Source organism: Colius striatus, chromosome 3, assembly GCF_028858725.1.
Source record: "Colius striatus isolate bColStr4 chromosome 3, bColStr4.1.hap1, whole genome shotgun sequence".
In the NCBI taxonomy this organism is placed as follows: Eukaryota; Metazoa; Chordata; class Aves; order Coliiformes; family Coliidae; genus Colius; species Colius striatus.
The window spans coordinates 9,264,633-9,282,352 of NC_084761.1; the positions used below are offsets into that span (position 1 = coordinate 9,264,633).

General features: G+C 47.5%; 1 protein-coding gene across 3 annotated transcripts in view; it reads right to left on the reverse strand.

Moving 5' to 3' along the window:
- SYT17 (synaptotagmin 17) overlaps positions 1–17,720 on the reverse strand; it is a 39,803-nt gene that overhangs the window by 5,425 nt on the left and 16,658 nt on the right. For 2 of the 3 annotated variants that reach the window (XR_009818463.1, XM_061993116.1), the window contains exons 6-7: positions 11,822–11,942; positions 10,914–11,069 (exon numbers count right to left, since the gene is read on the reverse strand). Coding sequence is in view for 2 of the 3 variants with exons in the window: in XM_061993116.1 (XP_061849100.1) it covers positions 10,914–11,069; positions 11,822–11,942 (277 nt within the window). In the remaining variant the exon portion in view is untranslated. Of the gene's footprint in view, positions 1–8,373; positions 8,414–10,913; positions 11,070–11,821; positions 11,943–17,720 lie in introns of those variants that run through there. The other variant, XM_061993118.1, reaches the window with a different exon arrangement.

A 17,720-nucleotide genomic window follows, 5' to 3' on the forward strand; every position in this document is an offset into this window, starting at 1 on the left:
CTTCTGCAGCTGCTCTTTACTGAGGGATGCATTTGGAAACAGAAAAGCTTCTTTCAAAAAAATGTCTCTTTATAATAGAAATGCTGAAATATAGAAGAAAATTGGGTTCACTTATGTCCATTAAAAGGGTTGGATTCTTGACGACAAGTAATGTGATTGTGGTGGCTTAACCCCAGCTGGACACCAGATGCCCATCAAAGCTGCTCTATCATTCCCTTCCTCAGCTGGACAGGGGAAAGAAAATATAATGAAAGCCTCATGGGTTGAGATAACAACAGGAAGATCACTCAACAATTACCATCATGGGCAAAACAGACTTGACTTGGGGAAATTAGCTTAATTTATTATCAATCAAATCAGAGGAGAATAATGAGAAATAAACTCTAATCTTTTCACATTCTATGCTTACTGATGCAATGCTCCTAAGTGATCCACACCAAACTGATGGGAGCCTGGGTGCTCATGTTCTTTACGGGACTCCTGTGATGAAGGGTGGCTGGGTCACACCCCAGCCTGGCTACTGTGCTCCCTGAAGGGCTGAGCAACATGGCACAGTGCCTACTGGCACTGCACAGCCCAGACCTGCACCCCAGCAGTGGCAAAGACTGACAGGAGATGTGATGGGACTTGGAGCTTCAACATCTGGCTCCATGTGCAGCTCCAGCCTGAGCTTTCCCATGTCTCCTACCAGCCTCAGTCATGTGGATCTACTGTCATTGTCCATCAGTATGTTGCTATGTAATCTGGTACTTGCCTCTGATCCAGGAGGTTGTCTGGGAGGTATCAGCCCTGGCACCAGTCAAAAGACCCTTTGCCTCTACACTGAGGCTTGCAAACCTGTGCAGAACACGACTGCAAAGTATTTGTGCTTAGGAGTTACGTGCAATAGTAAAGTTTAAGCTGGCATTTCAGGTACTAATTCACCCTGTGGCTGCACACATTAGCAGCCTTGAAATGACCAGGAAGGGGCACCAATACAGAAGATTTCCTTTCACCAGCCTATGTGACAGGAGCCAAGCTTTATGCAGAAGCACCTTGCTCAGCTGGGGCCACAGAGCATCTGCCATCTCCTGGCAGCCCTCTGCCAGACGTGCCGGGTGGTTACTCAGCAGTTATGGCTGTGCAGTGCCTCTGCTGCCACCCTTCTGCCACCCTGCTGGCAGCAGCAGCAAGAGCACCCTGTAGTCAATGGCAGCCCCAGCACAAGTAATTCAACTTTTCTTCAGTCATCTACATCAGTTACCCACAATGCAATTAAACCCATTAAACTCGGAGAGAAGAAAAATAACGGGCAGGAACGTGCCTCTGTTTTTCATCTGCCTTCCTACTCAGGCTAGACATCAAGCAGAACATCTTCACCCAGTTTATACCAGTTTGCCACGAGCTTATTTACAGCACACCACCACCCACTCTCTGACAAACCGCCCCTGAAGTCATCTTCTATTTATTCATTTTAAAATGCAATTTGGTTGCCTCCTGCATATTTTAAAATGCCTTAAATAACAGAGCACCCTGGGTGCAGGTCACATGCAGCCCTTCATCACACACCATTGCAGCCTGAAGTGCTGGGCTACCACTGCACAGGCACTTCCCACCGCCACAGCCAGCCACAGCAACCAGCTCCCCAGAGGAAGAAACCCTGGAGGAGTGACAAGGCCCTGCCCTTCTCCTTTACACTACAGGATAAAGATGTTCAATCGAAATACCAGAGAGCAAAAACCCAGCTTCATTTTTACAAGTGGCCTAGAGGAGAATATTGGGTTCTTGAGTCAAGTATCAGGCATGAATGTCATTAAAAAATATCCTACTTGCTACTATAAACTTGCAATTGCTGTTGGCACAGCCTGAAAAAGATTCATCTATACCACTGGGTCACCGAGCTAGGAACTGAATAAACACCTCCATGGTAAATAATGTCACTGCAAGGGCTTGGCAGCAGAGGCTCAGCCAACCCCACAGCCCTGGAATGTGCCTGCTGCCCACTGACCTTCTGCTGGGAGCCACAAACCCACCCCAGAAACCCCCAGCCATCAGCACCCATCAGCTCCAGCATATCCTTGGACTGCTGCCAAACCAGGGGAAGAGGCAAAAATAAAGTGCCTGAGGCCACAAACAGGCAATTGAGCATCAGAGTCTCCCTGAGGACATGGGTTTTGGGAGACCACTGGGTCTCTCTGGCAGAAACCACAATCCTGTTAGCACTGACCCATCAACACTCCCAGCACTTCCCCACTTCAGGCTCAGGGCTTGGCAGAGTCTGAAGAAGTGCCCTATTCCACAGGCAGGCACCACTGGTGCAGGCAGCGCCTCGGCCTCATCCTCTGTGGGCAGAGACACTGCCCAGGCTCTCCTCTGCTGCCTGCTGAGTGCTGCCTGCAGATACTGGGTCCGGGTTAAGCAGGTCTGAAAGCCACTTCTGAACTGCTTAACATCAATATTAAAAAGCTGTTTAGCACAAAGAAGGTGCTGCTAGGAGTGGGCAGCAGCAGGAATAATGATGCACACTGAGAAGGCCACAGGTATGGACCAAATTCTGCCCCTTGCTCCTTGAGCGTGACCCAGAATATTTAGTAGAGAGAAGCACAGGAGAAGATGTATTTCACATTTATCAATTTAATCTCCACCAGGCTCTGGTGCACACATAAAACTAATTTCCCAGCACCTCTTCCTTGAGGCTGCTCCCTCAGCATTTGCACCTGCCCAGCTCCAGAGGCAACTGGAACCAGGGAAGTGCATGACCGAGTCCTGGCCACACACAACCCCACCACTGCTCCAGCAGCCAGTTGCTGCTCCAAGGGGGAGAACGCTGCCACATCAAGGAAAATGCATTTGGAAAAGCATTTTCCTCCTGGCCCTCCTGTGAGGGCAGTCCCGGTGCTCTGGCTGGGGCAGCCTGGGAAGGCAACTCTGCAGAGGCGTCTGGTGGTGCACCCCGAGCCCAGCGCTTGGCTAATGGGGGAGAGGAAAGTCCCATGGGAGAGAGCTGGTCCCCAGGGAGCAGGGGAAATGCCCATGCACAAGCATGTCCTGCAGAGATCTCCTGGACACATGGGGAGCCCCAGATCCAACAAAGCACACGCATGGCTTCATGCACATTTATGCACCTCACACCAACACACCCCGCCACCAACGCTGTACAGCACCTGGAAACCAAGGCAGGGAGGGCTGTGTGGGACAGGCAGCCTCTGCCATCACGTTCATGGCCAGCACAATAGACATAGCCAGTTCACCTCCAGACACTGCCCTAACATCCAGAGTGGCTACTGCCACTGAGATTTTTCCTCCTTTGATAAACAGAGAACTGTGATCTTGCGAGACGCTTGAACAATTCCTTTTACTCTGGCATGAGCCAAAGGAGATGAAATGACAAGGCCATGAGAGGCAGGACAATGCTGAGATTTTGGCAAAACGAGCAAGCACTGACTATCAGCCTGGAGAGAGGAGGGTTTGCTCCTTTCTTTAGGAGAAAAGGATTCTCCAAAAATTCTAGAGAGCTCCAGGACAAGCAGTTTCTGCCGTGTCTTCAATGAGGTACAGTTATGAACTAAGCTGGTGCGCTTGAAGAATCTAATTTTGCCTTCCAAGCAAGCAACAGATCAGCTCAGAAAGCATCAGCACCTCGTTGCTCTCACCAGGATTAATAGCGTTTCACTCCTCCTCGTTAAAGCAGTGAGTCTGCTGCAAAAAGCTAAATCCATCCCTGAAGCATCTTCCCTGAGCGATCACGAACCAGGATTGGGGCTGCAGTGTCTCACTCCATGTCTCCGACCAACCCTCACTGTCTGCTCTAGGCTGACAAACAGCACCTGTGCTGGAGCCCAGGAAGCCACAGATGGGGATCTGGAGGATGGAGAGCAATGAGGAGGGATCCCACTCCTCCCAGGAGGGTTTTGAAGCCTGTGCAGCCACAGTGGAGGGCCCTGCCTGGCAGGGCAGTCTCCAGGTCTCCCTCTGCCAGCACATCTCCCTATGCCCCTCTCCCACTACCCCAAGAGCAGGAGATGTCCTCACAAGACAGGCTTACCTCATGACCTGGAGCAAAGCAGTTGGGAGCACTCTGCTCTCCCTAGACCCAAGCACAGACCATATGGTGTCCAGTGCATAAATACATGAAGTATTTTATAATGCCATACACAAAGGCCAAATTAAACAGGTATAAATCCCAAGGAAAAACATTGCTGACATCAATGTTTTTCTTCTTTCCCTTTGGCTAAGATAGGATTACACAGGTTTAAGCACAGATTAGATTCTGCTTCTGAGCTCCAGATATGTGGAATATACAGACAATCCAATACTTCAGAAACAACTGAAACAACTTTCTAGCAGCAAGTCACCTAATTATCTATCCAAGAGATATTAGTCCCCTCAACATGAGAGCATTTCAAAACAGAAACAACTTCCTCCAGTGTTCCAGCATGGGGAAAAAAAGTTTCATTAGCCTCATAGACTAGAGGACATTTTTTTAACCCATATATGTGCAAAAGACAAAGGATCTGAATATATGGGGGTTTTTTTTGCAAGAAAGAAAAAGCAATTGGAGAAAGGAGAGATGAGCTCTGGAAACAGCAAGTCAAAATGTATATGTGTAATGACCTCAAACACATCAGGATTTCCATCCCTGCAAACAGGCACCTAAAGATGTTGCTGGCATCTGAAGCTCATGCTCTCACATAGCCAGGCAGATCAAAATTCAGGTGTTTTTCTGGAGAAGCCTGAGGGCAAAACTATTGCCAGCCTTCAACCTGCTCAGCTAATTGGGACATTTGGAAATCAGGTTGTTAGTTTAAAAAATGCCATTGAAAAGCCTCACTATCTCTGCATCCCATTCATGGGACTTAGACAAATCTCATGCAAGTGCAGGCAAACATCAAAAGCATCACCTTGTCTCTGATGTCTACCTCACAAGTCTGAGCATCAGAGCTGATGGGGGGGAAAGAAATAGTTTTAAGGTCTGAGGAGCTTCCTATCTTCTCAACCAGGACTCAGGCCACCTGACTTCCCAACTTTAGGACTCATTCGGAGTGATTCCCCGTTAGTCTTATTTCCAGCTGCAATGGCTAAGTGTGGGTCTGTGAGCCTTTGGTGCAGCAGTTGCCCCTCTGCCTAACCTGGGCTCACTTGGAAGAGGAGGTCTGGAGCTAACATCTACCCGCAGCTTTAGCCCATCTCCATACAGCTTCTACCAGGTCAGGGCTCCTCCCTATCTCCACTACCAACGACTGCCTCAAAAACTCCGTCACATGGATCAAGAGCCTCCAAAATGTTTTATATCAAACAACCAAAAAATGCTCACTAGACAACATATAAAACCAAACTGGTCTGTACTAGAGCACCTTCAACATCCCCAGGAGTGAAGGGTGGCAGAGGGTCAGAGTTGTGCTCCCAGGGACTGTCTGTGCCACTAGCAACCACTTATTCCAGATAAAGAAACGTCCAACAAGAAGCTGGGATTTCAAGGAAGACCCAGTTCCTCTCCTCTCAAGCTGTGGTGCCATGAAAGGAATATATGTGCTCTAACAGGCAGTATTCCTTCATAATAAAATATTTCAGTGAAAGCAAATCAAACTAAACTACCCAGCACTCCACCATTAGCAACATGCACCAAAAATGACTTCTTTCCTCTCTAAAATTTCAGACTTAACTAAGAGGTCCTTTGTGCTAGTTTTGGCTGTGATAGAGTTAATTGTCTTCACAGTAGCTGGTATGGGGCTGTGTTTTGGATTTGTGCTGGAAACAGTGTGATAGCACAGGGATGTTCTGGTTATGGCTGTGCAGTGCTTGCACAGTCAAGGGCTTTTCTGCTCCTCATCCCACCAGTGAGTGGACTGGGAGGGGATACAGCCGGGACAGTTGACCGCAACTGACCCCCCAGTATGGACATTCCAAACCATATGGCATCAATTTAATCAAGTACTGCCTATTAACTGCAAGTTAATTAGAGCCCTGGGATAAAGCATGAAAGTTATCCAGGGGTCTGAAGACGTGCTGTTACAGCACTCGGTGGAGGGAGATGCCTGATGGTATCATCAGCCCTCTGCAGCTGAAACTCTGAGTACAGATGTGTGAAGTCTCACTGTTCAACAGTGCTCTCTGAGGAGCTCAGATACTTAAATAAATAAAATGGGGAAAAAAAAGGTCATAAATATCTTTATAGAAGTCAGAGACATGGTCAATTTTTAAAACATTGAAGAGAATCATATAAAATCCTACAAACGGCTGCATCCTCACTCAGTGTGTACGATAAAGATCCCACCAGCTGTCACACACACAGAAGGCAATCTCTCCATCACCAAGTAAACACTGTCCCAGCCCACTTTCCTCCCCTGGGAAGGGCATCCTGTCCTACTGGAGCCACAGCCATCGCTCACAGGTGAACAGTGCAGTGGGACAAGCCCCACCTCCGCTCTCCATCACACACCACCAGCCCTGAGGTTTGTCCTGGCTACACTCAGCCAGGTCAGACAGCAATGCAGCTTTTCCCTCTGCATTTGCACAGACAGTACCCAGAACACAGACATTATTTCTCCCTCTTTGGGGACCCTGCTTGCTTCACAAACCCTACAGATTCTGTCCTGTAAACATTTACAAGAGCTTATTTAGATGGAGAAGACTCCAAACAGTCACCACAGGACCTCAGGGAGATGTATATTCCCTATCTGTGAGCAGTGAAGGCTGTATTTTTTTTATGGGAAGTGATCAAAAGATGTTAACGAGTCACCAAGATGCGGTTTGCCCTGGAGCGTTGGCGGTTTTTATTGGGCCATCTGGGCTTTACTGCAATGCAAACAGCATTACCAACAACTGTTATTAACAACACCATAATCATTAACAAAATGCCACAGGGCTCGGATTTCAGGTGTCATCTCACCTCCTGCTGCACAGCCCAGGCTTTCTGAAGGTTTCTGAAGGTTAGGCTGGGATGTAGAGGGCAGCCTGACCAAAACTCATCAGCAGGGAGAGCTGCTGGTGTCTCTAGGTGCCCAGTATCCACCCTTCTGAGCCAAGAGGCTGCAGTCACACCTCAAGTATCTTTTGTTTTTCTGCTTGGAAATGACCTCTAGCAGTAGCTGACAGCCCTGCTGCCAGGGCCAAACTCCACCTTCACCTTAGTGTGGGACAAACAATAATTAGCACCTTTGTTCACAGGTATACATGGTTAGGACAATGCACAGCCCAGCCCACTTCTCTGCAAGAAGTGACTTCTTCCCAACCCATGACTTGCACTCAAGCAGAAGTTAGCACATGGGAGATATCAAGTTGCCAACAAACAAAAAGTGGGGAAAAAAAGAACCACCCAAAAAAGTGTGTTTCTGTTACAGTGTGTACAGGGATGCTCATTACCTACACAACATGTTTGATGGAGTGAATGGAAAAGATATCTCTTCTCCACTAGCTGTTGCCTCACTCACCATCTTTCTTGCATCGGGACATTACACTTGTCATGAGCATCAGTCACTTTCCTGGTTTTAGCTTCTTATGGTGAGAAGCTATGAACAGATGATAGCTGAGCAGTGATCCTGACCCTGGATGCCTCCTCCTGGAAGGGACATCTCCACCTGAGCTCATCTCATCTCATTTTAAGCGCTAAACTGGGACATGTGAGTTAGTGGCAGATTCAGTAAGCATCTGGGGTAAGAACAGAGGAGGAGGTAGAAAGACAGCATATACAAGGCGTCCTGCACCAATATGGAAAAAGCAGCATTTTGGTCTGTATATGCCAATAATTTGTGTTGAATCCTAGTACGGCTAAGGAGGAGGAAAGATCCAAGAACCATCCCAAATCCCCACCAAATCTTGGCTAGAGCAGAGCTCACTCTGTGCAGCCCATCTTGGAGGCACCCACTGTCCATCTAGTCCAGCTGCACCTCACAAAGTCCACTTCTCCAGAGCAGCACCAGGGAAGCAGGGAGCAGCACTATGCTTTACAGAAATCCCTCTATCCACAGTGTCTGCACACACAGTCTTTGACAAAGTCACAGCAAAAGGGTGCATAAATTCTTACTAAAGTGTGCTAAAACCAGACAGTTTAATTCAAGATGCACAGGAGAAAAACACACAAGGGAAAAAAAGAGATAATCTTATGTTGTCTAGATAGTGTCTCACTTTGCAGTGTGGTACCAGTTGTATAGAGGGAGCCAGGGGCCTCAGCTGACAGGGACTGGCACAGCTCCACTGCTTTCCAGTGAAGCCAAGCCAATGTAAAGACAGCTGCAGACTGGGTCCAAAATATGAAGCCACAAAAAAGGTTCCTTTAAATTATTGAAGATATACTCACCTCTGGCTCCTGTGACTGCTTTTGCAGCTCTCTCTCCATTCAAAGCATCACCACCCCCCTTTCAAGCAGGATTATTTTCCTTTTCAATTGGACTTTGACTCAACAGCAAATTTAATTAACTGACCTAATGGACTAGAGCTGTGGATTAAAAAAAAAAGAGAAATAAAAAACAAGTCCTATAAAACACCCAACAGAAAGAACCACTACTGCAGCCAAAAAAAACCAGAACAGCAAGTAAAATAATTAAAAAGAAAACTAGAGAAAAAAAAAATGTGGCTGATGCTCCTACTTGGGAGAGATACAAGATAATAAAAAGATCCTCAGGTTGTGAGGTACTGCTTCTCTCTGCTGGCAACCATTTCTCTTTATTGCCTTTTACCAGAAGATCCCAAAATGCTTTACAAGCTTTGAAGCTGTGTAATACCCTGACTTGCCAAGAAGGCAGCTATGTGGGGAATACCACCATCCCCATCCCAGAACTTCAGACAAGTTGATGCTCATTTTATTAAAACCTCATAGATGCAAGCGAGAAACAACTGGTGCTGAACTCCCTGCTGAGGTCACGCTTCCACCAACATCCAGAGCATCTCCACCACTTAGGTGAATGCTGAACATGGCTCAGCATCTTCACCACCACCACGTGCCCTGAACCACCTTACTGAGTCGGGATTCCAAGCTCCTCGCAATGAGGTGGGCTCTTGGCTCCTCTAACAACAGGAGACAGCACACATACCGAACCAGCAGATGACTGCACACACAACATGACCAACACTTCTGGCTCCTGCTAAATATTGGCTCCACAAACCAGTTATCTCAAACACCAGAGTCCCAGCCATGGCAGAAGCAGGCCAAGCCGTTCCAAAGCCATGTGTCACCCACCCTTCAGTGCAAGAGCAGCCATGAGGCCCTGGCCCTGCTGCTCCTCCAACAAGCTCTGCACACTTTTTCCCAGCTTTGGGGCTGCTGGTGACATTTCAGGCCTGGAATTATTTACTGCAACGTTCAAAGCAAGCAACCCACCCCTTAAAGTGAAGCACCACTTAAAAGCACACAGCTGAAATCCAACTGCATTTCACACAGTTACAAATCTGCTGACTTCCCAGGGGCTTCTGAGAATACACCCATTTGCCTGGGAGAGAAAATCATCAGACATCCACTCATCAACACCAACTTCATCAGCCGTGGCGAGGAGCAGCATATTCCACTCATGCTTCTGCCTGCACAGAGCTGCTACTCTGTTTGCCTTCTCTCCTTCTATTAGGGAAAGGGGAAAACAAAGAAAGGAGTATTCCACACCTGTCACAAGATCACCTGATGGAAGCCTCCAAGAACAAATTCATCATCACACATGCAAAGGACAGTCAGGGTGACATGCATGCAAAGCAGTGATTAACTATAGACTTCTTGCTGAGGGAATTTCTGGGTATGAAGGACAAAATTTAAACTGTTAGTCAGAGACATTTTTGTTATAACTTGTTTGGAAACTAATGGGTTGGGATGGGGCTCCTTGTAGCAGCTTTGACACCTCTCTCTGCTGTGTAAGAAATACAACTTAAAAATACTTCAAAATATATGTCCTTTCAGATGTAGATTCATTTCCAAGTTGCCAAAAAAAGTGTTTGTGAAGCATAGGAGCCCAGAACAGCATAGGTCCCACCACTGAGCACATCTGCTCCTCCAGAAGGCAAGAAGGTCTGGCCCTGCTCCTGGCAGTGGCTGAGCTCCACAGCACACACAGGCTGGGTGAAGTTACAGGGCAGGAGGGCAACCCACCACCTCCTCAGGGTCCCTGCAGCCCTGCTCAAGGCCTCACACTGAGGAATGGCAGAAAAGGCCACCAGGCACAGCGGGTCCATGGCCTCAGTGGAACCCCACCGCTGCCACCCAGCCCTGAGTGCAGCCAGGGACTCAGCCCCATGCTCTGCCACTCCTGCTCCGAGCAGCACACCCAATTGCCAACATCTACTGACTGGTTTTCTGCCTGAAGAATAAAAATAGGATATTTAGAAACTGTTTACAAATGAGAACTCCTGTCACAGACAACCATCTCTGGTGCTGACAGATGTCTCGAGTGAGTATAGCTCTGGGACTCCTCCTGGCCCATGGTCTGTGTTCTGGCCTCCCTCAGCTCTGCCACACCTGGCTTTGTACTGAGTGCCAGGCCTTTAAAAACAAAGGCATGAACAAACCTGCTTACAGAACAGGTGATGTCAGTGTCAGGTACCTACAGCTGCATCATCTCACTGGCAAATCCTGTCAAGTACCAGGAGTTATCTTTGCCAGTGGCTGGGCTCTGGGATCATTCAATACTTCCCTCTCATTCTTCTAATTTCTGACTTGATGCCCAAGTTGGTTGTTGCTGACAAGTACAATTAATACCTCCTCTTCTGCACAAAAGCATTCCCAATAGCACCACTGAAGCCCAGGACCATGAGGTGTGCTCCCAGTTAGGTGGCAACGCTGGGAACAGCTTCTGCAGATGACAGAGTGCCAATTAAGCTTCCCTGAAGACCCCAGCAATGGTCAGCCCTTGCAGGGTGGCTGCTGGGACACACCGTCCTGCACAGGCTCATCTTCACACTCACAACTTCATCCTTGTTCACCTCAGAGACAGCCACAACCGTGGCACCACATTTACCTGTGAACACTAGGCTGGCATTCTCCAGTTCTTCCTGTGGAACCTTGAAGCTGAAGGACTCGTTGTAGAAGGGATCTATCGTCCCCCGCATGCAGGAGGTCTTCTTCGTTTTTGTTAGCTTCAATCCATGGACAAGCTGGATTTTCACAAAGGGATCTGACAAAATACCACAAGACACAGGCTCTGCGTTATGGGCATCGTGAGTCAGCCCTTCAGGTTGGCACCACAGGGATGGACTGTGCTGGAAAATGGCATTTGGAAAGGACTGGGACTTGGACCACAGCGCTGCTCGTGGGGATTTGCGGTGGAAACTGAATCAGGCAGCTGGATTAAAAATGCACCCTGCCAAACCCACAATTAATGTCAGCCTTGATAGAGGCCAAGTGTGCTGTTCTTTTTGGGAAATGCCAATATTCTGGCAGCAGCAGTGGCTGGGGCAAGGAACATGGGAAAAACACCTGAGGACATACGCATGAAGCAGTTACCAGCCAGCACCCTCAGAAATGGCTGGGAGTGATGCACAGGCACTGGAAACCCTTCTTCCCACCCACAGAGCAGCTGGACATCCTGAACTAACCCTCTGCACCAGTAAGGCTCAGGAACACAGCAAGAACACTGCATGGGGCTAATTCAGAGCTCCTGGCTCCTCACTTAACCCTGCTTCAGAGATTTTTACTTTCAATACAGCAAAGGTGTTCACATTTTCCATTTTATGTCATGGTAAGTGTTTTGAATACTTCCATGATTTTTGGCTGTATATATAAAACGAACATCCAGAGCCTCATATTAATAGGAACTGAGCACCCAAATCCCCCTGAGTCCCCACAAATTGCAGCCTTGCCACTGATTTGCTTTAAAAGTGCATCCAATCTGTGCATGAGTAATGTGAGAAACGCACTGCCCTTTACCTGAACCTTGGCTCATGTCTGTCTGAAGAAGCTGTTTTGCTCTAATGATGTCCACGTTCAGCCTCCCAGCGCTGGGCAGGTAGTTCAGTGACAAGAGCAGCTCTCCCAGCTCCACTTCATTCTGCATGGAAAAGGAAACATGGAAATTCAGAACAGAGCCCGGAGGGGGAGGGAAGAGCAGGAAGAGCAATTAGATAAATCCCATTTGTCTAACTGCCTGAAAAATATATTTTAGTCACGCTCTAAACTGCAGAAACAATACTGTCCCCAGGTTTGGATGTTTTAAAGATTGCCCTTTAATCGCTGATCCTTCACCAGCTTTTCAGCAGTCATGCAGAGAGAACCTATAAGAAGGAATGAATATAAGGTCAGCAGTTTGTACCTGCTCCATTTTGAATGGTTCTGATCTTACCAACCTGATATCCTTATCAATGTACAAAATGCAGACCCCTTGGAGAAGACATCCTCTTTCATTCCCAAGCTCCAAGGTACACAATTGCCATCACTGCTCCTCAGATGTGACAGCTTAAAATAACCTCTCCCCCCTAGCACAACCTGGCAGTGAGATGCTGCTGTCTTCAGAAGCAAAATATACACAATGGATTAACTCTGGAGACTGAAAACAACCAGCCAGCTTGGGCAAGTCATCAAGCCTTGTCTCAGGTCCATGCAAGAGTACAGGGTTTGTTCTTCATCTCAAGGAGCCAAACAGTTCAAAACCAAGCCTAGACTAAAAGGTCACAGCCCATTTCCAAAAGGAGCTGCAGTAATATTGCAATCATAACAAAAGGCTTAAATATCTGTACTGATGCCCCAAATATTAGATTACAGAAAGTGGAGACTAAAGGACCGGGTAAACAATGAAGAAAAAAGCTCTGAGACACAGTCACAGCCTCAACTGACCCAAAGAACCAGGTTCATTAACAAACAGTCCAATACATGGAGGATCCATCCCCGGCAAAGCTATCAGTGGCTCTGGGGAAACTGAGGCTGGGGCTGCTGGGAAACTCAACCACTTTAGTGCTCTTCAGCTGCAAATGGAAAAGCACAATTTCCACCGGGTGCAGAAGAACCAGAGGGCTTGGACTGAACCCGAGGAGGCACTCAGAGAAAAGCCCTGTCCCTCTGCCAGGAGCAGCATGGCGTCTCTTGCCTGGCTGGCCAGCAGCACAGAAGGGCTCCTGCAAACCACAGGCCACTCAGCTTCTCATCTAATGAGCCAAGCACCAAAACTGACGTTAAGTAATGGTATTAAAAGTTTTCCCTGAGGCACTTTGTCTCTGTTGTTCCTACTGACTACTCCCAGCAAAACCAGAGGGACGTGCATGGCATGCAGGAGCAGGTGGCAGGCTCAGGAACTCCTGCACCTCTGATGCTACAATACAATTCAATTTAACTCAATATCTCTTTTTGGTTTTGGCTTTCCAAAATATGGCAGCAGGCCACCTGATTTCACATCAAACATCCCTGCGTTGCAGGAGCTGGCAAAGCAATTCCTCTGCCTTTAACCCCACATATTTAATGAGTGAAAGAGGAGGGAAGCACCATGCAGGGAGCAGGGTGAAGGCTGCCAGTACAGCAGCATCCTGACTTATCTCCAGGGTGAAAAGCATGGATCTACACATCATAGATCCCAAGGCAAACTCATGTGCTCTCTTCACATACTCAGCTGCCCCAGGAGCCAGGTCCAGAGCCAGCCTGGCTGCATCCATACCAAGCTGGTCCATCTTCTGCCTGACCTTCCACACAACCCCTTTCCCTGCAAGGGAAAGCATGTGACTTCTTACCTCAAACTCCTTTTGTCACAGCACCTCTTGGGTGATGTTACGTGACAGTATATAGCTACACAGCACAAACATATTCACCATGTGCATTTTCTTCTGTTGCTACAGTAATTTTGCTCCATTGAGAAGGTATCCCTCTTCTGCCAATCTTTGCCAACTTCCATATCACAGTTTTCCACATATGGTAATTCAAGTTCTTTCCATCAGAAAGCCATTCCCCAACACAAACTTGACCCAATCTGCACACAACACAACTTTTGCAAGGTCAAGCTACAGCTACATACACCAATGGGGGCACAACATAAGGATCCCTGACTCTCACATGCAAGGAGATTTAAACATCATCTACTGAATTTAAACTATGGTTTCCCCAAAACCACCCCTCTTGGGGTTGGAACAGCCTGAAGACATGTTAATCAAGAAAAGTCAGTGACTCTAAATCCATTACCAGGACAGCAACAAAGCATCACAGCACTCAGAATGCCACCCCCAACACACCCACCTGAGGCACCCCTCAAGCCAGTTCCTCTCTTGTAGTATATTAACCTTTTTAACACATCCAGAATTACTTCCATTTGCATTGACTGCTGCATCAGGCTTTAATTCCTAGAAATTCAGGTACATTTGGACAATACAAATTAGGAAATTAATTTGTGTTATTATTTCCTGCTGGGAAGAGACAAACAGCTCCAGCTGAAAGTACTAAACTTCTGGCACAGCCAGGAGGCAGGCTGGCAGTGAGCAGGGATGTAGGACCTTCCAAGTCACCTGAAGCTTGGAGTGCTGGAAATCCACATGAAGATTTGGGATAAGTACTTTTGGATTCATCCACTGACTTTATCCAAGACCTGTAGGAACTAAGGGGCTTTCCTGGACCAGGGAGAAGTGGTGAAGTTGAGCAAGGGAAGGTAGATCTCCACACTTCAAACACATCTATATTTATGCTCCATTTTAAAAAGTTGCCCCACATTGCACAGTTGTCAGACTGGGTATGCAACAGCCACTGAGGCACAGGCAGAAGAACCAGATCTCTACCCTCACATGAACCCTTCCTTCCACCGTGTCCCTTCACCCCTGCAGACCCTGACGAGCCTTCAATGGGTAAAGCTAAAGCTACATTCCTGATTTTCCATAGAATCTAAGCTAACAGGGATACTGGCTCCTCTAGAAAAATCTTTTTGAGTGTCTGGGCTTAAATTCGTGTAAGGTGAGATATAAGATAATATACTGTGTAAGTGTGATACACTGAAGTCAGAAGACAGATTACCAGATTTCAGATCAAGCCTAATGAAGCCAGAAGACAGATTACCACATCTCAGATCAGGCCTAATCTCCCAAATCTCAATATCACTTTCTGCCCCTTAATGTTTCTTCAAGGGTATCCAGGTTTCTGTTAAGGATGATGCAAACCAACCCAGAGAGGCCATGCTGTGATAGGGCATGCTCAAAGCCAGCAAGAAAGCAGCAGCCCCATTACAGGCAGAGCACCAGCAGTGCCTGCAGCCACAACAAAAGGTGTTTGCAGGAGGAAACCCAGCTCCCCAGATAGCTCACCTCCCTCTAAAAGTGACTCAGCCTTTTCAAGGCACTTAACTCCAGCAGTGAACTGCCTCTGATCTTATAAATGCTTTATGTCTAGCTCAGCCACAAGGATCTAGGAAATGTGCTTAAAATCCTGCCACAGTGCCTGAGGGGACATCAACCATTCCTCCCCCGTATGTCAGGCCAGCACTGCCTCAACCACATCATGCTGCACCACTCTCGCTGGCTTCCTCCTCTTCTTTGGTCACCTCTCATCTGTAACAAACAGGCAAGGAATGAGCAGATTGCTCCAAGAAGCCCAAGGAACAAGGCATACCTCCACAGATGTTAGCTCCCAGTGCCTTCCCCAACAAGTTCATGTCATGGAGTACCTTTGCTGATGTGACAGTTTTGCTAAGAAGACACTCTAGTGACACAGTTTGTGTCAGAGATGAAGATGAGGATGTAGACAGAGCTGCAGCTTAACAGACTCCCTGTCTCAGCAAGCAAAACAGAGATAACTGGGGAGCCCACTGTAAGATGGAGAAACAGGACTCTCCATTATTTCAAGCAGAAGACTCAGCTCAGGGAGGGCTGAGTGGCCACAGAAGTCTTGGGTGCTCATGGGGCCATAGCAGCTGTCCAGGGTTGCTTCTCCAGCCCACAGACTCCCTGAGTACACCTGCAACTTGGACACCCTTTGTGTTGCCATAACCAGAGCTCCATACCCATCACATCATTTACAGGCATCATTATCAGCAACAGCATCAAGACCCATGTTGCTGGGGGACTGCAGGCAGAGAAGCACAGCTTTGGTTTGGTCACACACAGGAGCCTGTCCAAACCTCAGCCTTGGGTAGGGGCTGAGCTGAGCTGCAGATTTATGCATGAGAGGTGTCATTGGCACCTCGTTCTCTGCAGGGAAAGGAAGTGCCTGAATTTTACTCTTCCTAGGTCTTTCATCAGGAAACTAAACCACTGTTGCTTGCACCGTGTATATTGTGTTCCCAGAACACAGTGTGCAGAGGTGCTCCTCAGGCACGGCCATGCAAAGGCATCATTTTAGTTGCCATTATTATGCTGATTTGTGCTGAGATCCCAGATGACCCTGGAAAAGCAATTTCCTGTTTGATGAGGTGCAGGAGTGATACCAAGTCTGGGATGTCCAAGACTCTCCTGAATCTCTGATTAACATTTCACCCCTGACTGTTCCTCTCCATAGCTGTATTACACAGCCAGTCATTTGGATTTGCAGCCTTGGGCTCGCCTGTGATCCAGAACCTTCTGCAGTCACAGTTTGGGTTGAACCAGACACAAATAAGCAACTTGGGTTTGTTGTTTTTGTTTTTCTTTTCTGTCATTTCTGAAACACAATGATGGTACCTCAAGGGAAGAGGAGTTTTTAATGAATACCATTTGCACAGCTTGTTTAGATCAGGGCAATTCTTTCCTCACAGCACCCCCCCCCAGACTGTTTGCTGTGTGCTGCTACACCACCAGCAAAATCCTGCAGCTGAAACCCTCCCTGGCTCCCGACGGGAACCAGAGCACATTACATCAGCACAGACATCTATGCAACGCTCCTAATGAAGTTTCAGATTGATTTTCCTCCTCAAGGTTATCTGTGATGATACCTCCAGGCACATTAGAAAACTGGTGGTTTGCTCTAACAGGCTTTTTACAGCATCCTGCCACACACAGCTCAGGAAGGCTGAGCTATTAAGGAAAAATACATACTTACCACTGGATAAGACAAGTGTTACCTATGTAACAGATGCTGAGTAGAGTCATAAAATCCCTTCTCAAGTCTAACAGGTTTCCCATCAGTTTGGACAGCCATGAGAAAGCCTCTCCTGTGCAAAGACCTTTGGGAAGAAGATTTCTTACAGACAGGTCCCATCCACAACCCCCATCAACTCCTCCTCTGGGCAAAATACACACCACAGCATCCCAGTCCTCTGCAAAAAGGGCAAGGAAACAGCACTCGGGAGAAGGGATGAGGTGGCCAAGATGACAGCTGGAAGCAGAAGAGAGAGATAAGGATAAAGAAGAGAAAATGATCAAGAAGAAAAATTTCTCAGTGATGGAGCTTTAAAGACTGGAAAAGGAAAGGGAGGGGGAAATCTACTGAAATGGATCTGGGGAAAAAATAGATACAGAGTGAAAGAAAGATGGCAGAACTTCATAAGCCAAAATATGACAACAAACTACAGATTAAGAGCCAAAAATGTCACCATGATGGACAAGTGCCCCTCACAGCATCCCATCAGAGCTCCCTCAACTCCAGTGACCTGTAGGACTGGGGCATTCCACCTCCAGCTCAGCTTTGCCCAGGGCATCTCTCCTACCAGACACAGGTAAACTGCCAGGCTGATTTTAACAGCCTGCTCGTAAGCAAGCACAGCCCCACCTAACCAATTCACATTCATCAAAAGCGACTCTGCATCATTCCCTTAACTCAGCAGTTGCTAAGGTCTGCCACAGCTGAAAAGAAAAATCTAAAAGGAAGAAAAGGGAAAATCCCTGACAACATTCACCTTCATGTTTAATTTGCAGGACTGTTGTGAACATGGACCTCTATTCCATGCTAACAC